Genomic DNA, 24,147 nt, shown 5'->3' with positions numbered 1-24,147 from the left:
AGGTCATGTTTAACCAATCTTAGGTTTTTTTTTCCCCCAAGCAAGTTACCAGGAAAGTGCATGAAGACAAGGCAGTGGGTGTTGTCTACCTGGACTTTAGTAAGGCATTTGACAATGTCCCGCATAGGAGGCTGATCAAGGAAGTTCAGTCGCATGGCATTCAGGATGAGGTAGTAAATTGGATTAGACAGTGGCTTTGTGGGAGAAGCCACAGAGTGGTCGTAGAGAGTTGCCCCTCTGTCTGGAGGCCTCCAATTAGTGGTGTACCACAGGGATTGGTGCTGGGCTCTTTGTTGTTTGTCACCTATATCAATCATCTGGATGATAACGTGGTTAACTAGATCAGCAAATTTGCAGATGACACCAAGAGTGGGGGAGCAGTGGACAGTGAGGAAGGCTGGAAAAATGGGCTGAGAAATGGCAGGTGGAATTTAATGTAGACCAGTGTGAGGTTTTGCACTTCAGCAGGACCAACCAGGAACACAGTGAACGGCAGGGCACTGAGGAATGTGGTAGAACAAAGGGATCTGGGAATACAGGTACATAATTTGTTGGAAGTGGTAGATGGGTCATAAAGAAAGCTTTTGGCACACTGGTCCTCAATAATCAATGTATTGCAAACAGAAAATGGGATATTATGAAGTTGCATAAGACATTGGTGAGGCCTAATTTGGAGTACTGTGTGCAGTTTTGGTCACCTACCTACAGGAAAGATGTAAACAACTTTGAAAGAGTGCAGAGAAATTTTACATGGATGCTGCCAGGACCGGAGGACCTGAGTTATAAGGAAAGATTGAATAGGTTAGGACTGTATTCTTCAGAATGTAGAAGATTGAGAGATTTGATAGAGCGATACAAAATTATGAGGGGCACATATAGGGTAAATATTAGCAGGCTTTTTTCCACTGGGGTTTTGTGGGACTACAACCAGAGATCATGGGTTAAGGCTAAAAGGTGAAAAGGTTAAGGGGAATATGAGTGGAAACTTCTTCACTCAGAGTCATGAGAGCGTGGACTGAGCTGCCACAAGTGGCCCATGTGAGCTCGATTTCAATGTATAAGAAAAATCTGGATAGGTACATAAATAATAGGCATATGGAGAGTTATGGTCTTGGTGCAGATTGTTGGGAGTGAGCAGTTTAAATGGCTTTGGCATAGTCTAGATGGGCCAAAGGGCCTGTTTCTATGTCGTACTTCTCTATGATTGGATAAAGCGCTCCTGATACAGCCTCCTCTACATTGATGAGACCCATTGAAAATTTGGAGGACTACTTTGTCGAGCTCCTCCACTCCATCTGTCAAAAGCAGAACTTTCTGGTGGCAAACATTTTAATTCCAATTCCCATTACAATATGTCTATCCATGGTCTCCTGTGTCACGATGAGGTTACTCTCAGGGTGAAAGAACAACACCTTATATTCCATCTATGTAGCATCCAACCTGACACATGAAAATTGATTTCTCACTCCAGGAAAAACATTTATCCCTGCCCTCCCCTCTTCTTTTATTCCCCACTCAGGCCTTTTACCTCATCTCACCTGCCTATCGCCTCCACTGGGTCCTCTCCTCGTTCCCTTTCTCCTATAGTCCACTCTCCTCTCCTATCAAATTCCTTCCTCTCTAGCTGTTTACCTTTCCCACCTCCTGGCTTCACCCAAGGCCTTCTCACTATCCTCCTTCCCCTCTTCCCACCACTTTATTCTGGGGACTTCCCCTTTTCCAGTCCTGAAGGTAGGTCTCGGCCTGGAAGGTCAACTGTTCATTTCCAGAGATGCTGCCTGACCACCCGAGTTCCTCCAGCATTTTGTGTGAATTGCTTGGATTTCCAGTATCTGCAGAATCTGTCTTTTAAATTTTATTTGCATACTTTTTGGTGTGCATGAGTTGTTTTTCCCCCTGCACATTGAGTGCTTGACAGTCTTTAATGGGTTCTGTTAGGTTTCTTTGTTTTGCAGATTCTTGTAAGGAGATGACTCTCAAAGCTATATATAGCATACATACTTCAATAATAAATGTACTTTTAAATTTGACCTCTTGAACTTCAAATTACTGATGTTTGTCAACTTTGAAATGAATTGCTTTTCAGTATTGATCAAGATTCTTATGCACAAAATCAAGATTTCACTAGGATGCCCTTTCTTAGGGAGACCCTCAAGATTTTGTCTCCACTTCAGCCTTGTGGGTTCTGAGGTAGCTGATGAGATCAGAGTGGAATCTGCAAACTACCACAGATGGGTTTGATAAAGTTTACAACATTCTCAAGCAGGACTGTACATAAAAAATAACTTAGCAAGAATAATTTTAAAAATAGTTCTATGAGCTTTACAGTATAAATTCCAGTTTTTAAAAAAATCACTAATTCACTGTATGTCCTGGAAAGGCTGGTATTTTTTTGTAATCACTCTCATTTTCCCCAAACAATCAGGTCCCTCCTAAACAGATGATTAACTTCTAGTATCGATATTCCTACAGTCCTAATAGGAATAGTGTCAACAAGACAAAGGAGATGGTCATTGACTTCAGGAAAACCACACCCCCCTTCACATCGGCAGCACAGCAGGGCAGATGGCAAGCAGTTTCAAACCCAGGAACAGCACATCTCCCACAACATCTCAGTCCCAGAACACAAACTCCACAGTCAAGAAAGCACACCAATGCCTCCACTTTCTCAGAAGGCCATGCACACCAATATTCACCATCTTCTTCATATCCAGTAAGGAACATCCTGACATGCTACAAAACCACACTGCAGTGGACAGGAGTGCTTTAGAAACAGAGAAACAGGGAAACAGGGAGTTGAAACTGCCCAATACACCACTGGCACCTGCCTACCTGCCATCAACGACCTATATACAAAAAGATGCCACAAGAAGGCCAGCATTATCATTAAAGGATCCCACCCATCCTGGTCATGACTGTTTGCCCCCTCTCCTACCAGGGAACAGCCTATGCAGCATCCATGCCAGGACACCAGACTCAAAATCAGTTTCTTCCCTAAGCCGTAGGCCGATCAACACCTCCACCCATTATCCTACCATCAATACTTTATCATTTCCTGTCAGTCACCTTATGTACAGACACCCGTGTAACCAAGTGTCACTTTATGTACATATGATCAGTTTATCTATATAAATTAATCTTATGTATCTTACGTTAATTGTACGTGATTTTTTTGTGTTCTATTGCTGAGCAGCAGTGAACCATCTGATTAGCCTATCAGAGTTCTCTTTGGGAATTAGCTGACTTGATCAGCATTTCTGATATGGCTATTGTTCACGATTGCATTTAATTTAAAAAAATGTTTTTAATTGTGTTCTTTATACACCCTATCCTCGTTATATGCGTCTTCAGACAATGCAGCTTCACAGTTATGTGAAGAACCTATTTGTACCAACGTCTCGTTATATGCGTCCAAAATTCACAGTTATGCGAAGAGCACTGCCTTCCCGCCAATACAAGTCAAGTGCGCACACCTCACAGTCTCACCTTTGGTACAAGAAGCACTGCTTTCCCGCAATACAAATCAGGTGCGCGTGCACCTCACAATCTCTCTCCTGCCACTCTCGCATTGGTTTTGGCAAGGTGTGGATGCGCGATCTTAAACTTCTGTTGGTTTAACCTACGGTGCAGTGATTTTGCGCTTGAAATATTTAACTATGCCTCCTAAGCGTCCGATGTCATGTCCTGGGCCGTCAGCTGAGCGGCAGAGAACCGCTTTAACACTTGAAAAAAGTTGGAAATTATAAACAGCGCAGCATCAGCTGAAGGTAACACAGCTCTGGGACACTACTGCCAGGAACAGAATCTTGCCTTTAAAGTTAGTTTGTTGCTTGACAATGCGCTAACCCATCCTAAACATTTGGACAGTATTCATTCTAACATAACAGTGCGTTTCCTGCTGCTTAACACAACATCACTGATTCAACCACTCACCCAAGGTGTAATCCACATTCAAGGCATGCGTATTTTTTTACCGCGAACTATCTCTCAGATGCTGCAAGCAACAGACGATTTTGAAAATCCCAGGAGTTTACCCATGGTGAGGGAATGCTGGAAGTCGGAACACTTAGCACAAATGGTGATGGACATGGACCCATGTTTAGAATGGAGTCAGCATTTCAGTCATTCCCTGCTGTCAACCCTTCTTCCCTACAAACAAATTTAAAACAAAATGCTGCCAAGCAAACAACCCTCACCACTTTCTTCAAATCAGTAACACCTTCTGCTGGCAGTTCTAAGAGTTCTGTGAGTCTTCCTTCACCCCTTGCTGTGCTTGATATGATCCTGACGACCACAACCATCCACCTTATCCATGTAAAGCTGCCCGACACCACAACAACCACTCATCTCCCGGAGCGAACACACCTGCCACTGTTGGTAAGTACTATACACCCTAGGATGTTAACTTTCTATGATTTACTACACTGAATATTACCATAAATTGATGAAATATAATACAAATGTCTTGTAGTACTGCTTTTGTGTCGTATTGGTATGAAAATGTGAATAAATTACAGATAAAGCATATTTAGAAAACCCGCACTATTTTCTCTTTTTAAATAATTCACATTATGCGATTTCACATTATGCGTCAACTGCGAGGAACGTATCCCCCGCATAGGGTGTACTTATTGTGTTTTTTATGTTGCATCACATCCAGGGTAACAATCATTTCGCTCTCCTTTGCAGAAATCAACAGAGCATGGATAATGATCCAACCAGTTATCCTCTCATTGAAGCAAGTGACACAAGAAAACAATTACCATATATTCCGGAGTATAAGCCAGCCCGGAGTATAAGCCGAACCCCCATTTTCAAGGTTTAAAAAAGTGACATTTTTATGCTACCTTTGTATAAGCCGACCCCTTTTGTAGAGGTTTTTGATTTAACTAGAAAGGATTGCAAGATCTCACATGCCGGTACTCAGCAGTGTTGTGGAGAATAAAAGGGGTAATATCGGAAATGTTGAGCAGATCAGATAGCCGAGTGTGGGATGTTAATATTACAGCTGGTTAACCCACAGCACAGATATACCTCCAACTATGCTGCTGCTTCCTCCTCCGTCAATAGCATAACAGTGGTGCTGTTCATGTAAATGAACTTGTTTGGGCTCCTGCCATCCAGCACTGGTACTGCAGCTGCTATACATCTTCCAACTTTTTCATTTGCCTGTCTACACTACACTTTCACTGTAACTGCAACAATATTCTGCATTGTTTACCTTCTTACTACCTCAACGTACTGCATCTAGATACAAACAGTGAAATCTGATATTGTTTAATTTGAGCTTAGACTTGAAGGCCGTATGGAAGGCACGGTGATGTTCCTCAAGCGGCTTATTATCCAGTCAGTTCTGCTGCAAATTTATCAACCTATAACAATAACAACTTAGTTTTCCCTTTGTGCAAGGCTCCCTACCCCCATTCTAACAACTTTCTCCAGGAGCACCAGGGAGAAGGTCCCGTCTGGCTGCATCATTGCATGGTACAGAAGCTGCAAGGCATTGGATTGCAAGATCCTATAGCAAAAACCGCCGAGAGGAACACTGGCATCTCCCTCCTCCCCACCCTTTATTTATGACATTTTTTGGGGAGTGTGGCAGATGGAGGGCCCAAAGCATTGTTGAGGACCCCTACCACCCCATCCCACTATCTCTTTGACCCACGACCTTTAGGGAGGTGGTACAGGAGCACCAGCATTAGGACTGCCAGAATGGGTAACAGCTTCTTCCTTCAGGCTGTGAGACTAATGAATAACCAGCCACCACCGAAATCTCATCACTCGGCTAGCGAGCTGTTTACCTGTGCTGTACTTTATTACATGTATTTTGAATTATATTTTAATTAACTTATAGTATAATATTTTGGCTTATGTGCTATAGTTGATATATGTTGTGTGGGAGCACCATGATGCAACAAATACTGTTTTGCTTGGTTGTATATGTGTACAGTAGAATGACAATAAACTTGAACTCTCTCGATGAATATTGCCTGATCTATAGGACATTTCCAACATTCGTGTTTTGAATTCATTCTCTGTAACAGCTTTGAACTGCATTTCACAACACACACAAAACACTGGAGGAACTCAGCAGGTCAGGCAGCATCTATGGGAAAGAGGAAATAGTGTAAATTTTGGGCTGAGACCCTTCTTCAGGACTGGAAACACCCAAACCGTCGACGTTTACACTTTTCCATAGATACTGCCTGACCTGCTGAGTTCCTCCGGCATTCTGTCCATTTCCAATTTCCAGACCATAAACTCAGCTTGTTCCTTTTGGTTATGTTTACTGGATTTCTCTCCATAGGCCAAGTAATCTAATAGAGTTCAGTCAATAAAACTGAATGCATTCAGTGAAATAAACTGCTTTTGCATTGATGTTTTCCTTTGTAACCCTTTTTGGTGTGTAATAAACTGTATCCAGCCTGAAACTCAATTTCCTGCATGACAGATCTGACTACCACATTCAATCGTAAAAGCAAAGAGAAATAATAAACCGGTTTCTCTCTGATTGGGAGGCTGGGACTACTGGGGCAGTGCTACTGTTGTTTGGGGCCCCAGCTATTCACAATCAATTCGGCCAAAGGGAACCAAATGTCACATTTCTAAATTTACTTACATGGAATTGTGGTGAGAAGGATATTGTGACTCATCAAGATGGTACAGAGAAACTAAGTGGGGAGAATATAGCAGATGGAATATAATGTGGAACAATTTGAGACCATTCACTTTAGTGCACAAACAGAAATGCAGAGTACATTTTATAAAGATATATATAAATAAAATAATGTTTATACGGACCTGTACACAAGTCATTGAAATCTAATCTGCAGATACAGCAGGCAATTAAGATAAAAATTCTGTTTGCCTTCATGAGAGGATTTAAGTTTAGCCGTAAAGAACTGTTGAGCACCAAACAATCTGCTGAAAGAATTAAATACGGTGAGCAGCACCTGCATCTATTCTCAACTCCAATAACTATGTGTATAGCAGGTCTGCTGCATCAGTGGGCTGCTCATTGTTCAGAGAAGCCGGCTGGGTTGTCATGAGAGCTGGCCAGCAGTTCGGAGAAGGTGTGTTGGTCCATCGGGTTGAGGGATTTGGGACGGGCTGTTGGGAAGAGCTGACTTGGGTAGGGACCAGCCTGCTGCCTATAGTCATAGACATACTTTACTGATCGCGGGGGAAATTGGTTTTCGTTACAGTTGCACCATAAATAATAAATAGTAATAAAACCATAAATAATTAAATAGTATTATGTAAATAATGCCAGGAAATAAGTCCAGGACCAGCCTATTGGCTCAGGATGTCTGACCCTCCAAGGGAGGAGTTGTAAAGTTTGATGGCCACAGGCAGGAATGACTTCCTATGACGCTCTGTGCTGCATCTCGGTGGAATGAGTCTCTGGCTGAATGTACTCCCGTGCCCACCCAGTACATTATGTAGTGGATGGGAGACATTGACCAAGATGGCATACAACTTGGACAGCATCCTCTTTTCAGACACCACCGTCAGAGAGTCCAGTTCCATCCCCACAACATCACTGGCCTTACGAATGAGTTTGTTGATTCTGATGGTGTCTGCTACCCTCAGCCTGCTGCCCCAGCACACAACAGCAAACATGATTGCACTGGCCACCACAGACCCGTAGAACATCCTCAGCATCGTCCAGCAGATGTTAAAGGACCTCAGTCTCCTCAGGAAATAGAGATGGTTCTGACCTTTCTTGTAGACAGCCTCAGTGTTCTTTGACCAGTCCAGTTTATTGTCAATTTGTATCCGCAGGTATTTGTAATCCTCCACCACATCCACACTGACCCCCTGGATGGAAACAGGGGTCACCGGTACCTTAGCTCTCCTCAGGTCTACCACCAGCTCCTTAGTCTACTACTCAGATGCACTAGAGTTGGCACAAAAGCAGTGTGTAATGAAACTGTCAGTGACTGTCTTGGATGTTTCTTTTACAATTGCAAGGCCTTGCTGGACGTTGATTGCCCCAGGCCTACTTCCCTTGTTTGGTGGTAAGACAGGCAGCGAGGCAACAGCATTATCTGGTTGTCGCGAGGACTAGGTCTCAAGCCACCGGTTTGTGTTGTAGTGTGGCATCTGGGAATGGCCTCTCCCGTCAGTACTGCCCTCCAGTATTGGACTGGTGGAATTGCAAGCTGGACTGCTGGGAACCGTCAATTTGCAGGGTTTGCCACTCAGGGTCTTGGACTAAAATGTGTTTTCTTATGTGATCATGATCTTTTTTTTTCCCTTTCTCGTTACTGAATGCACATGTATGTTTTTGCACCTTGGCTCCAGAGGAATGTTGTCTTGTTCGGCTGAATCCACCAATAGTATGGATGACAATTAAACTTGATTTGAATTTATTTTGATTTGATCTGTGGGAGGAACGGAAATGCTGATGTTTTCAGTTGAAATCCTGCATCAGGACTCATCTACAACTCCTTACTTCCCACAGATGCAGCTTTACCTGCTGAGTTCTTCCAGCAGATAGTCTGTTGTTCCAAATTCCAGCATCTTTGGTCTCCTACCTCCAGTAAAAAAATATCTCGTATTGCAATTGTATACGGCTTGGTCATACAGCACATGGAGTGTTGTGCATAATATTTTTCTCCTTGCCAATGCTAAAGGAGGAATGAGATGAAGATTCACTACCTTGATTCCACCGATACCCGTAGAAACTTGCCTTCTGAGAACCTGAACAAACAGGTCTATATTCTCCTTAATTTAGAGCAAGTAATCTCATTGAACCTTACAGGACTCAATGGACTGGTTGCAGGGAGAACAATCCTAGTAATTGAGGAGAATAAAGTTAGGGGTTGCAGTCAGATGAAGAGAAATTTCTTCACTCAGAGGGTGGTGAACCTTTGGCATTCTCTACTTGGAAGGCTGTAGAAGTTCAGTCATTGGGTTCATTCACGTCAGATTTCTTGACATTTAGGGAATAAAAGGATATGGGGATAGGGCAGGAAAATATGGGAATAGGACACGATCTTAATAAACAGATCAAGCAGAAAGGGCTGGATGGCCAACTCCTATTCACGATTCTCCTATTCTTGTACTTTCAATTATCAGCATGTTAGTGATAAAATGGACATTTCACATCATATACCTTGGTTGCAGTCTTGGATGCAGCTCTTTGTCCTCTGTCCAAATCAGCATGTCCACAATATACATGAATATAATAGTGAACAAGTCTTGGGCTCGTTCAGCCACACCTACAGGTAATTGGCTCGCAGGATTCTATGGAAACACAAATCCAGTATTTAGAATAAACATAGATTGCAAATTTTTTTTACTTTTGTACAAGAATTCCAACACAGATCATTTTCCATGACAAAGCAGTTTTGTGGATCAGTTGATAACATAACTGTTAAAATGTATTATAGTTATCATAAGCCCTGAAATATGCTCCCACTTCAATTCATCCTGGGGCGCTCTGCCACACAATGGTATTTTTCTTTCACCACCTGTCTGCTTCACAATTACAAAGATACTTGGTTTGATTCATACTAGTTTACCTTTTCATTCACACTTTTGCTCTCTTCTGATTACACACCACTAACATTTGTTGCTCCACTTCCAACTGTCCTCCCCTATCAATAGCTTACCAGTGTTGTTGTCATATAAATCAAGGGTTCCCAAACTTTGTTATGCCAAGGACCCTTACCGTTAACCGAGGGGTCTGTGGACCCCAGGTTGGGAACCCCGATCTAAATGAACATTTTTTTTCCTGACGCTTAGCACTGATGCGGCAGCTGCTATACCTCTTCCAACTGCACTTTGTCTTAGCTACACATCATGTCCTCTGTAACTGTAACACCATATTCTGCGTGATTTTACTATCTCCACATACTATGTCTGGAATGATTGGTCTGAATTGCACAGCAACTAAAGCTTTTCATTGTATTCTTGGTACATATGACAATTATTATGGAGAACGCTTAGTACACACACTCTGTACACATGCGCATTTACACACACACACACACACACACACACAACTATTGCCTTGTCATTCTGCTGTCACTGCACTGAGTGTGCGCACTTCAATGCCTTTATATTCTTATAATGCGTTGGCTTTATGGTGCTTTCCCGCCACACAGGGCAGAATATTCCATTAGTAATGGAGATGTGTAAATGTGTGTAGATCATATATTGTATTAGGATACTCTATTTTGTAATATGATTGTAACTACATTGTGGGGTGCATCATATTTTATTCATGTGCAGTCTTAAATTAACTTTGTGGGTAATTAAAGATGGTATGTCCTGGTGTCTTCTGGTTTAAAATAGTGCTACTCACTAGTTTGAGCGGCAACTTTCTGGTGGTCAATGAAACAAAGAAGGCAACTAAATACTTCGCTATTCACACTTTTTCTGGTAAACAATTGCTGCAAACTGTGACCTGTAGCTTCCTGTCAGAGTTGAGCTGAGGCTATCTCCACACTATGCCAGATAGTTTTGAAAATGCCGGTTTTGAGTAAAAACAACAGCCCTCCACACCAAGTGTTTTTCAAAATATCTCTGTCCACATTAGACGGATATTTGGGTGAATCTCCTCCTACTGGGCATGCACAGGATACACAGAAAACAAGCAAAGAGGAAACGGTATACTTGGTATGCATTTGTCCAGTTACAGAGTAGAAAAACTTAAAAGGAATTGCTCTTGGCTCTCGCGCAGGAGGACTTAAAACTAAAACAAATACTGGAGCGTATGGAGGCGACCGACAGGGAATTCACGGACAGTATGACCTGGCTGACGACGAACACTGAAAAACTGACTAACTGTTGCATTAATAAAGCACCTTGTTAAATGTATAAAACATGTCTGCATCAGTGTTATCTTGTATTTCCATACAATGTTACCTTAGGCTGTTACACATCTATTATCAGAGAAGTACTTGCATAAGTAGGTAAACCACCTTCATACAAGTAAGGACAGAAAACAGGGCAAAGTGAGTATACTTATTTATTCACTATGGGTCAAAGTATTTGGTGAGTACATTTCTAACTCTTCTGGCTTCAGTCTTGTTGCCATCTGTTCTGAAATTGTTAAGTTCTGTGAAGCGCAGAATCAAATATCGCTGTGATGATATCGCTCTAGTATCTTTTGGCGACAGTAAAGTAGTAATAATAAGAAGAAGATGACAATGAAATGCCGCTCTGTCGCCATCTGTTCCGGCACGTCATGACAGTGGTTTTAAAAAGCTCCGGTTACCCCGTTCACACTGCAAGGATATTAGGCGTTTTCAGATTTATTCACTCTGGAGACAGTTTCTGAAAATCTCCATTTTCGGGGGCCGAAAACATCGTTTCAGTGTGGATAGAAGCTCAAAACGAAGAGAAAAAGCTTCGTTTTCAAAATTATCTGGCGTAATGTGGACATAGCCTGAATTGCCTTTGTGATCTGGCTCTTTCGTGCTGTGGCTGGAGTCTTGCTGGGGCAGGATGGTCATAGCGTGTCCAGGCTAGAGGTGCTGGAACAGATGGAGGCAAAGTGAGGTGTGGAAAGGTCCAATGTCAGTCAGAGAGCCCAAGGAACAATTGCTGGGACCAAATGTGTGATGTGTTGGGGAAGGGTGACCTGGGTGCTGGGTGACCAAGGTATTGTCTCTGCAGACCTAGGCCTGTAGTGCCCAAGGTAATGGTCACGTGATGGGTTGAGCTGGACAAAGGATCGACCCAGGTGGGGTCAGAGAGAAGTGACCAGAGTATATTAAAAAAAAATGAGCACACCGCTGGTGAGGTCTCTTGCATTTGGACTAACCACAGGTCAGGTCACAACTGACACTGTGGAATGGGGCGCTGCAGTTAGAGGGACCCAGGCGTGTTTCCAAGACGAGTACCACTTTTAGTAACTTGGCAATTAAATGAGTTGTTTGCAGCATTGTGTGTTCAAAGCTTATTTCTATCAGATCTGTGAACAGTCCTTAACTTTTGGCACAAAGGTTTGATTGATTTAAGAGATGAGCCAAATTGGAAAGGTCAGGTACTGGCCTTATCGAGGAAGCGAAGCCCAAGTCCATGGGCAAGAAACAACCCACTGTTAGGATGATTTAAGCACTTAGCCGGGTTGAATTAGTTGGGGAGTCAAGTTTAAGTTTGCTCAACTCTGCTAGACCAGCAGCAGTGATGCCTGGTGTTGTGAACTTCAGTTATGAATGCTGTTTGCTTGCTTTATTGTTTGCAGAATTTGTATTTTTCTCTTTGCACATTGGTTGTTTGACTGTCTCCTTTTGTTTTTAATGGGTTCTACTGGTGTTCTTTGTCTCATAGCTGCCAGTAAGGAAATGAATCTGAAGGTTGTATAAAGTACTTTGAACCTTGGATGATTTTAATTACCAATTATTAGCTGGGATAGTCAGTGCAAAGGTGCAATGGGCACACAATTCTTGCACTGCATACAGGAATGCAGAATATAGAAAATCCTCTCTTTTGGACAGGGAAGGCAGTGCAATTATGTACTTAACTTTAGGATATGAAGCTTTTGGCTGATGGAGCTGGAATGCTTGGCAAGGCGATTACCAATTTATGTTGGGTCTCACCAATACTAGAAAGCTGCATTAGGAGCATCAGATACAATAGATACCCACGATAGATTTGTATGTAAAGTGTTGCCTCACCTGGAAGGGCTGCTTTGGACCATGAATGGGGGTAAGGGAGGAGGTGTAGCATTTCTGTCGTTTGCAAGGAAATATGCCTGGAGGGACATTAGTGGGGAAGGATAAATGGACAAGGAAATCATGAAAAGAGTGTAGAAAGTAGAGAGTAGCTGGTGAGGGGGGGGGGGAAGAGGGTAAAGATGTGTCTGGTGGCAAGACCCTGTTGAAGAGCTAATGAAAGTTGCAGAGAATGATGCAGATGCTCTTGGGGTGTTACGTGAGGACACACAGAACTCTATCCCCATTAAGGCAACGAGAAGATGGTGTGAGCACGCATGTCTAGGAAATGGAAGAGATGGGCAAGGTGAGAAGGGAAACACTGTTCTTTAAAGGAGGAGGACACCTTCGATGTCCTGGAAAGAAAAGCCTCATCAAAGAAAAGATGCAGTGGAGATGAAGGAATCAAGGAAAGGGAATAGCATTTTTACAGGACACAGGGCGGGAAGAGGTATAGTCAAGATAAACGTGGAAATTTGTAGGTTAATAAAATATGGCAGTAGACAGTCTGTCTCCAGAGATAGAGGCAGAGAGATTGAGAAAGGAGAGACAGAAATGGACCAAATGATTTTAGGGCAGGGTCAATGTTGGAAATCAGACAATAAGATCTGACACTCAGCACACTATTTGGGATCTGCATTGTATTTGTACCTCATGAGATGATTTGCAAGGCCATAGGGAGCTTATTTTTTGAAGCAAGCATCAAGTTCAATTAGCTAGATAAAAAACAGCAGCCATGTCACGTTGTACACAAAATAAGAACAAAGTAGATCAGTTCTGTAATCTTAGCTCCAACATTTACCAGGCAAATTAGTTAGCAATTTGATGGGATAATCTGCACACGCATCATGTTCCACAATAAACTGCTGACCTCAAAACAAAAATAACCACTCTCAGCATTAACCATTTCTCATAGAACATATGCTCCTCGAGTTACATTGAGTACTTTCAGCAACTGAAGTACTGCAGTCTTGAGCACGAGATCAAAGTTCAAAGTTAATTTATTGTCAAAGTACATGTCACCATACACTACCCTGCGTTTCATTTTCTTGCAGGCATTCATAGGAGGGCAAAGAAATACAGTAAAACCAATGAAAAACTACAAAGAATGACAAACTGAGCAAATACAATACTGAGAACGCCAGTTGTAGAGTCCTTGAAAGTGAGTCCACAGTTTGGGTGAGTGAAGTTATCCACATTGGTTCAGGAACCTGATGGTCCTAGGGTAATAACAGTTGCTGAACTTGTTGGTGTGGAACTCAAAGCTACTGCACCTCCTTCCCAATGGTAACTAGAAGACAGCATGGCCCGGAAGGTAGCTGTCCTTGAAGATAGATGCTGCCTTGTGGCAAGGCTCCTTGTAAGCTTTCTCAATAGTGGGAGGACATTTCCTGTGATGGTCTGGGCTGTAACCAGCACTTTTCTAGGCATTTCTGTTCTTGAGCATTGCCCTTTCCACACCAGGCAGTGATGTAAGCAGTTAGAACAATCCACTGTGCATCTATAGAAGTTTGTCAAAGTTTTTGATGATAGACAAATCTGCACAAACTTTAAGTAGAAGCTATCGTATCTTCTTTGAAATGGCACTTAATGGGCTGGTCCTTGGACAGATCCTGATGTGATAATGCCAAGCAGTATAAAATTACTTATCCTCTCCAGCTCTGATATCTGCGGTTGGAAACTTTGTCACATGGTGTGAGCAGAATTATCTGCAGCTTAATGTGAAAAAGGCTAAGGAGCTGGTGATAGACCTGAGGAGAGCTAAGGTACCAGTGACCCCTGTTTCCATCCAGGGGGTCAGTGTGGACATGGTGGAGGATTACAAATATCTGGGGATACGAATTGACAATAAACTGGACTGGTCAAAGAACACTGAGGTTGTCTACAAGAAGGGTTAGAGCCGTCTCTATTTCCTGAGGAGGCTGAGGTCCTTTAACATCTGTCGGACAATGCTGAGGATGTTCTACAAGTCTGTGGTGGCCAGTGCAATCATGTTTGCTGTTGTGTGCTGGGGCAGCAGGCTGAGGGTAGCAGACACCAACAGAATCAAAACTCATTCGTAAGGCCAGTGATGTTGTGGGGATGGAACTGGACTCTCTGACGGTGTGTCTGAAAAGAGGATGCTGTCCAAGTTGCATGCCATCTTGGACAATGTCTCCCATCCACTACATAATGGACTGTTTGGGCACAGGAGTACATTCAGCCAGAGACTCATTCCACTGAGATGAAACACAGAGCGTCATAGGAAGTCATTCCTGCCTGTGGCCATCAAACTTTACAAATCCTCCCTTGGAGGGTCAGACACCCTGAGCCAATAGGCTGGTCCTGGACTGATTTCCTGGCATAATTTACATATTACTATTTAATTATTTATGGTATTATTACTAATTATTTATGGTGCAACTGTAACGAAAACCAATTTCCCCCGGGATCAATAAAGTATGACTATGACTATATCTAATGAGGACTGGCTCATGGATCAGTAAGTTCTCTCTCCTGTAGTCAATAATCAGCTAGTTTTGCTGACATTGAGGGAGATATTGTTGCTGTGGCACCATCCAACCTGATTATCGAATTTCCTCCTATACACCAATTCATCACCAACATTGATTTAGCCAGCAACTGTGGTGTCATCAGACACCTATTATCCAGTGGCTGTGAAAGTTAGGTTAGATTTAACAACTTCCACTTTTGCTTGGTCACACAGGACCAACAAAACCTTGATCAAACTGGCTTACCGTCTAAGCAGATTCACATGGAGTGCATATCTCAGGACCATCCAACAGATCTTTTGCTTATAGTTAATTCAAGACTACCTGTGGAATACAGATCTGTCAAAGTTTGCTAAGGCTACAAGAACAAACAAGGCATCAATAAACTCTATATTATCACTGATAAATGCCAAATCTAAGAAGTGGAGTCAAGACTGAGGCAGTCACTTCAAACAGCAACCAGGCAGCCTAAACTAAACTCAAAAACCCTGCAAAAAAAAATGTGGGAAATCATAATATACTCTAACATCCCCTGGTGATTGTACCTGCAGTCTCCGTGAAGTTTCCCACTTGTACTTTAGGTTCTTCTACACCACTGATCTTGCTGCAAATCCCTTCTTGTCAAAATGTTGACTTTCTCAAGTCCAGTGACGATATCCTGCTCTACATCACAAAACCTTTTTCAATTTCTCCAATGGTTTAATATAATCACACTACTTCTCCAATGGATGATATAGAACAGAAATTCCCTCTTGATATCAGGAAGGCTTCATCACCAACCGTCTTATCGACCAACTCCATCTACCTATCTATCTGTCTGACAACTACCTGAAACTGAATCACTGGATATTCACAACTATGTACAGTTGCAGACATACCATCTCTTGTTGGGGTAGTCATTTATTTTTCATGATGTGAGTATTGCCAGCAAGGTTAGCATTTATTTGCCCAACTCTAACTTCCCTAAAGGTGGTGGTGATGAGCCACCCTCTTGAATAGCTGCGGATCTTCTCATGAAAGTGTTCCCATGGTGCTATTGACTAAACAGTTCTAGGATTCAGAACCAATGACTACGGAGAAACAGCAATTTGTTTATAAATCAAGATGGACTGACTTGGAGGGGAACCTGAAGGTGGTTTTCCTTTCTGCTTACTGACTTTGCCCTTCCAGGTACAGAATTCCTGGGTTGAAGAGATTATGTCACAGTAGCCAAGGTCATAGAGTAATAACGCACAGATACAGGCCTTTCACTCCAATCAGTCCATGTGATCACGGTGCTCCAATTTCCTGCATTCAGCCCATATTTCTTTAAGCTCTTCTCTTCTGTGCATCTAGTAAATGATGCTGTTGTACCTGTCTCAACCTCTTCCTCTGGTAGCTTATTCATATATTCACCACTGTGCGAAAAAGGTCCCCTTTAAATCTTTCTCCACTCACCATAAAACCTATGTTTTGGCTCTCAAATCCAGAGGAAAAGACTGTTACAACTCACCTCAACCATACCCCTCACAAGTTTAAACACTTCTACAAGGTTGCCCTTCATTCTCCAACATCCCAAGGAATGATGATTTAGCTGAGCCAAATCCCCTCTATAATTCAGGTCTTCTCATCCTAGCAACATACTTGTAATTATTTTTCCATACTATTTCCAGTATACCATCTTCCCTATAATAGAATGACTAAAATTGTACATAGTACCTCAAGTGCAGCCACACCAATGACTTACACAACTACATGTATCCCAACTCCTATAATCAATACCCTGACTGATGAAATACAGCGAGCTAAACACCCTTCTCCCAATTTGACTACCTGTGACAGTTTCAATCAAATATGCACCTGTACTCATAGGCCCTATTCCAAATACTTTTGTCCTACCATTCATAATTTAAGTCCTATGCTTGATTGACTTTCCAAAATCTATACTTAGCTGCACAGAAATACATATTGCACTCAGTTCCCACCTGCTGGATCCTGCTTTTCCCCCCTGAGTTAGCCCTGCTCCAATTTAAGAAACCTACAGCACAGTACAGGCTCTTTGGCCCACAAATAATAAAATACTTTATTGATCCCCAGAGGGAAATTTAGGAACATAACTTGTCCTATCCTCTTCCATTCCATCTTAAAACAAATAGAATATGGTCACCAGAGCAAAAGTGCTCCTTAAATGCCACTTCAGTTATTTGGTCTGCTCATTCGCTAAGAGCTAGTCCGGTATTCCACCCTTCCTAGTAGCACGGAAACTTTCCTAAATATATTTCAAAATTCTACCTCATCCACTGGAGCGGCCCTTCCCTTCGTGCTTATACATTCTCCCACATGGGCTCACGTTGTCCTGCAAGTACTGCTGTTACCTCCTCCCTTATGAAAAAGGCAATATCCTCCCTCGCTTACCTGTATCTCTGTCATGGCTGTAGAATCTGCACCTCAGAACAGTGAGCTGCCAATCCTGCCCTTCCCTCAGCTATGTTTCTGTTTTGGTTGTAACACCCCAGTCGCCAGAGCCAATTGCTCTCAGAGATTTTACTCCAAGTTCATCAACCTTACCTGCTAAGCTTTGTGTATTGAAATAAGTGAAGTTTAACTGAGTATTCTTTCTCTGGCTTCACTGAACCCCACTTAATATAACTATATTTGTTGGCTACCTCGTTAACCCATGACTTGTTCCTGCTCATAATCCCAGCTCCACACACACCAATCTAGCTTAATCCCTCCCATATAACACTAACAAATTTCCTTGCAAGAATATTAGTCCATCTCTGGTTCAAGTGCAACTCGACTGCCTTGTACAGATCACCTCTAACCCAGAAGAGATCCAAGAATAGTCCAAGAACCAAAATTCCTGCTTCCTGCACCAGCTTCTCAGACATGCATTTATCTGGCTAAACTTAGCATTTCTGACCTTATTAACAGATGGCACTGTGAGTAATTGCAAGATCACCACCCTTGAAGACCCGCTTCTTAACTTCTTACTTACCTCCCAAAATTCATCCCTTGAGGAAACCTACGTAACTTGTACCAATATGTAAAATGACCTCTGACTTCACCCTTCTTCTCAAGAATATTTTGCATTCACTCAGGCACGTGCTTGACCCTCACACCCAGAAGGCAACACACCATCCTGGATTTCTTCTGTAGCCACAGGATCTCCTATCTGTCCTCCTCACTATTGAGCTAGCAATCATCAGTGATCACTCATGTTTGAGTATGATTCTTCTCCTGGTCACTTGAAGGTCTTGAGATGATTGAAGAGGCCGATCCATGATCCACAAGTCCTACTGCAGTGTTGGCAGGTGTATATCATAGAAGTGGTGGTGGATGTACCTGGTTGGGCCTTTCCCAGTCTCTCCCTATGTTGAAGTCGCTTAATCTCAGTGCTCAAAGACAGTCCTTTTCCAGCTTTCCCATTCCTGTGCTAATTTCTCCCATCCATTCAGGTTGATGTGGCACTTCCTCAGGTGGGTCTTGATACTGCCTTTGAACCGCTTTTGCTGCCCTCCAGCAGTGCACTTAACATCCTTGAGTTGGCTGAACAGGAGTGTTTTAGGGAGGCGGGAGTCAGGCATATGGATGATGTGGCCAACCCATTGCAATGGGTGTTGAGTCACAATTGTGGCTATGGAGTTAATGTTAGTTTTCTCCAGGAGGCTGAGTTAGTACACATGTTCTTCCAGCTAACTCTCAATTTTTCAGAAGCATTTTGATGGCAATTTTCTAGGGATTTAATGTGCCTGCTGTAGGCTGTCCATGATTATGCTCCATATAGTTTGGGGGGGGGGGGAGGGGTGGACTACAGCTTTATAGACCAGAAGCTTAGTGTTGGTCTCGATATCCCGATCTTCAAAAACACTCTCTCAGCCTGGCAAAAGCTCCACTCGCACAGCCTGTTCTGTGATTTATTTCAAGTTCAATGGTGGCTCTTGAAGGATGAAGGCTGCCAAGATATGGGAAATTATCAGTGTTCTCCAGAGGGATGTTGTCAACTTGGATGGTTGGAGGTTTAGGAGTTCAATTGGTGCAGGGCTTTGGTTTTCTTGATATTTAGATCAAGTCCCAGGAGTTTGTATGCTCTGGCAAAAGCATCCATTATGCACGGCAGATCCTCCTCAGGATGAGCTATGATGGTGTTATCATCTGCATATTGGAGCTCCATGATGGAAGTAGTTGACACCTTGCTCTTTGCCTTGAAACTGTTAAGGTTAGGAGCCCCCACCCCTTCTGCCCTATACAGAATCTGAACTCCTTGTGGGATGTCTCGGCCAGTGAGGTAAAGAATGGTTGCAATGAAAATGGCAGAGTTGGGGTAATGGTGCACCCCTGTTAGCAATATCATCGCCTGACTGCACAACTCCCCTCTAAGCCACTCACAGTACAAGAGACCTGATTGCTGTTGCTAACTCCTGAAAGATCATTCTCTCTCCACTGCCACACCCCAACGGTATCTAAAAAGGTGGAACCTGTTAAAGAGTGGAAAACCTGTTAAAAAGTGGAACTCTGCACTGTCTGCCAACTCCTATTACTCTTCCTGATGAGCACCCATCTTCCTGAAACAGTCACAATGGGCTTGACCAGCTCAGTAAAAGTTTCATCAATGATGCTCTCATCACAATGTACCTGTAATTGGTACACACACGACAACTGTTGCACACTGGTAGTGAAGAGAAGAGTATTTAGCATGAAAGGGTAGCAATAAAGTGGACTGCTTTGACTGGTTGGTGTCCAGTTAGTGTTGGAGCTACACTCATCCAAACACATCCACATCACTGACTTGTGTCTTCTAGATGTTGGAAAGGCTTGGAAGTGCTAGGTAGAGAGTCACACCCATAGCATATACAGTATTTATATGGCCAGTTTAGCTGAATTTCTCCCCAGGATGATGATAATGATAGAGGATTCGGTGCAAATGCCATTGAAAATTTATGGTCGGCTGTTACTCTTGCTTGTTGGAGATCATCACAGCCACCTCATGGTACTGCTTTATCAGTTTATTTTGACTACTTTGCCGCACTCTGATATGAGCTGCTTCATTTGTAAATAGAATCAAACTTTATGCAGTTAGTGAATTTCCCACCTTCTGGACTTAAGCTGGATAAAAAATAATTGGCTAAGCAGCCAAAAAGGAGTGGGTCTTTGAAACTGATTCCAAGGGATATGATATTTAACCAATGCCTACAAATATCAGGTAGCATTTTGGATGTAGAAAAGAACTGGCGAGTACTTTCAGCATGCTGCATTTTCATTTTAAACTCATCAACTTATTGCTTTAATTGGACCACATCATTTCTCTGGTCATCTTTTGATTAAAGTAAGGAAAATTAACTATATTCATTTGAAAGTGACAAGCATTTCATTGGTAAACTAAATTCTTCGGAACATACAAATCTGAAAAAAATTGCATCAAGACTGATTACTGATGAAAGAAAGATTGCCATTGCTACCCATTCACATAACACGACCTGCATGAACTCAAATGTTTACTTCACATTTTCACTCTGGGAAATACTCCAGGAAAATCTGATTCAAGTGTTTACAGTACGTGTCTCCAGTTGATTTCAGAGCTGCGTTTAACTCATTGTCCTCTGGAACACTGCCAATTTCTCAGGAAGAAAAGAAAGCAAGGAAAAAAAACCTAAAGCTACATGGACACACCAAAGCTGAAACCATGCAAAATCTTGGTTATTGTCAATTAATATTTCTATCATTCTACTCTACCAATTCACCATTGTAGATTAAGCTTCAATCTAAAATCAAAGCTATTCGAGTAGAATTCAAAGAAAATGAAGTTACCAGACAGCACCAACAAGCATTATCCCTTTCTATCATCCATCACAATTTATTCCTCATCTCTACAGAATTTCTTCAATTATTACACTTGTTTGAGGTGTGATAAAAATGCTCGTTCTTACACGTCAGAGAGGAATTCAAAGCAGTAGCATTGAGGGATTGAGATAAGGAGATAACAGCTGTTTAAGTGGATGCAAATTGAATGGGACTTCATGTGTAGAATTACCAGTTTTCAATTTAGTTATTTCAGTAATCTGAGAAGAAGCAACCAAATTGTTAAATTGGAACACTAATACTGATAGAGGGGTTCGTGAGGTGCTTGGAAACTTGCACACATCAGATACATGAGGAATTTCCCTCCAGGTAGTTCCAACTACAGAAGCACTTGCCCATCTGCAATCACCAACTTAATCTGATCTGCAACACATAGTAGCAAAAGTATATCTCGTCTACTGATACATCATACAGCTATAAGTTGTGTATATAACTTGTATTTTCAGGATGTTCCAATGTTAACGCTTAGTCAAAGGTAGGTTTTAAGCTGCATCTTACAAGAGACAGATCTGGTGACAGGCTTCCAGCCTGACAGAAAGATTGAAGGAACAATCAGTGGGAGTGGGAATTGACAACAGGCGAGAATTAGTAAAAAAAAATTATCTGATAAATTAATTCACACACTAGTCTTTCCTGCTGCTCCGGACTCACTTTCAAGGACTCTACAACTCATGTTCTCACATTAATTATTTTGCTCGTACAAAAAATAAACTATAAATACATTTGCTGTTTATCTTTGTGTTTTTCATTGATTCTATTGTATTTCTTTGTTCTGCTTGTGAATGCCTGCAAGAAAATGAATTTCAGGGTAGTACATAGTGACATACTGTCCAGAACTTTGATAATACATTTATTTGAATTGCTCTTGCCCATATGTGCAAGAAGCTATAGTGTTGTGGACATACCTTGGCACTTCACAGAAGCCAGCTTCCCTTCCATGCACTGTCTGTAGTTCTCACTGTCAGTAAACCAGCCTATATAATCAAACCTCACCCACGCCAGTAATTCTCTTTTCTCCTCTTTACCATCATGCAGAAGATACAAAAGCCTGAAAGCATGTACCACCATGCTCAAGGGCAGCTTCTGCCCAGCTACAAGACTACTGAATGCTTACCTGGTGCAATAAGATGGACTCTTGTCCTAACAATCTACCTCATTGTGACCTTTCACCTTAGCCTTCATGCACTGTACTCACTTCGCTGTAATACTTTAACCTGCATTCTTATTGGTTTATCTTGAACAACCTCAATGCACCATTGTAATGACACTATCTGACTAGACAATATGCAAATTTTTCACAGTACACCCTATCCTCGGGGGATACGTTCCTCGCAGTCGACGCATAATATGAAATCGCATAATGTGAGTAATTACTTAAATGGAGAAAATAGGGCTGCGTTCCAGCGGGCTTCCTAAATAGGTTTTACAGGTGTCCCCTGCTTTTTGAACATTCGCTTTATGAAACCTCATTGTTACGAAGACCTACATTAGTTACCCGTTTTCGCTAACAGGTGTTTTCATTGTTACGAAAAAAGGCAGCGCGCAGAAAAAGCAGCGCACGAAAAAAAAAGTCAGCACACGGCCCGAGCAGCCATTCTCTCCCGGATTCAGAACTGCATTCTTGCCGGCATTGCTTAAACACGTGCCTGTGAGCATCCGTTTGCAAAATGAGTTCTAAGGTTTTGGAAAAGCCTGAAAGAGCTCGTAAGGGTGTTGCACTTAAAGTAAAACTAGACATAATTAAGCTTTTTGATCGTGGTGAACGAAGTAAGGACAAAGTGAGTTTGGGTTGTGCAAGTTGATGAAGATGATGTTGAAGAGGTTTTGGTATCCCATGACCAAGAACTGATAGATAAAGAGCTGTTGCAATTGGAAGAGGAAAGGATAACAATCCAAACCGAATGCAGTAGTGAAAGTGAAGTTGTCCAGGAACTGAACATGAAGCAACTGCGTGAGATTTTCGCTGCAATGATAAAGTACGACTTTAATTTTGAAAGGGTATGTCGGTTTAGGGGATACTTGCAAGATGCTTTGATTGCTTACGAAGACCTGTATGATAGAAAAATGCGCGAGGCTCAGCAGTCAAGCATACTGTCGTTTTTCAAGCCTTCCACATCAGCCACAGCAGACAACAAACCTCAACCTTCGACAGAGGCAGGCAGTCATAGAAGATGACCCGCCTGCCCTAATGGAAACAGACGACACCCCAGTGTCCCAACACCACAACCTCCGGGCCGCAGACAGATACCGATTCGCAGAGAATGCAGCGGTAGCCGGGAGGTACACAGCACATCTTTAAGAAAAAAGCCGAAATAAACATGCTAATTAATTAGGTGCCGCCCAGCATGTAATTGTCAGCCCAGATCAGAGGCGACACAATTGGCAATCGCCTCTGATCTGGGCTGACAATTACGTGCCGGCGGCACCTAATTAATTAGCTTGTTTATTTCGGCTGTTTTCTTAAAGATGTGCTGGGTGCATCCCGGCCACCGCTGTACTCTTGCGTGCTTCGTGGATCGGGATCGGTTCGCTGCCCGGAGGGTGGGGGCCACTGCACCACCCCAACCTTCGACGACTCAGCCTAGCACACCATCATGAGTATGCTCGCTGTCTTCCCGATTCCCGTAAGTGATACTACACTGTACATACATTATTTCTACTTTATATCGGCTGTGTATTTTTACGTGTTATTTGGTATGATTTGGCAGCTTCATAGCTTAAAGGTTACTGGAAAGTGCGCTTTTGCCGACAGCGCTTGCGTGAGATTTTCGCTACGGCGAACAGTGCCGGCAATGATTGTGGAAAAGTATTTCTACTTTATATAGGCTGTGTATTTATTATACAATTCCTGCTTTTACTATATGTTACTGTTATTTTAGGTTTTATGTGTTATTTGGCATGATTTGGTAGGTCATTTTTGGGCCTGTGAACACTCACAAATTTTTCCCATATAAATAAATGGTAATTGCTTCTTCGCTTTACGATATTCGGTTTACGAACCATTTCATAGGAACGCTCTACCTTCGGATAGCGGGGAAACCTGTATCTGTAATTTATTCATTTTCACACCAATACGACACAAAAGCAGTACCACAAGGCAACATTTGTATTATATTTCATCAATTTACAGTAATATTCAATGTAAT

General features: G+C 42.3%; 1 protein-coding gene across 2 annotated transcripts in view; it reads right to left on the bottom strand.

Annotated features, from left to right (window-relative positions):
• The window catches only part of ubr1 (ubiquitin protein ligase E3 component n-recognin 1), a 294,835-nt gene that overhangs the window by 210,255 nt on the left and 60,433 nt on the right, over positions 1-24,147 (bottom strand). For both annotated transcript variants that reach the window (XM_063054144.1, XM_063054153.1), the window contains one exon: positions 9,122-9,252. In XM_063054144.1, coding sequence (XP_062910214.1) covers positions 9,122-9,252 — 131 coding nt within the window. The remainder of the gene's footprint in view (positions 1-9,121; positions 9,253-24,147) is intronic.

Source organism: Mobula hypostoma, chromosome 1 (genome assembly GCF_963921235.1).
Source record: "Mobula hypostoma chromosome 1, sMobHyp1.1, whole genome shotgun sequence".
In the NCBI taxonomy this organism is placed as follows: Eukaryota; Metazoa; Chordata; class Chondrichthyes; order Myliobatiformes; family Myliobatidae; genus Mobula; species Mobula hypostoma.
This window is presented reverse-complemented; position numbering and strand designations above follow the sequence as displayed.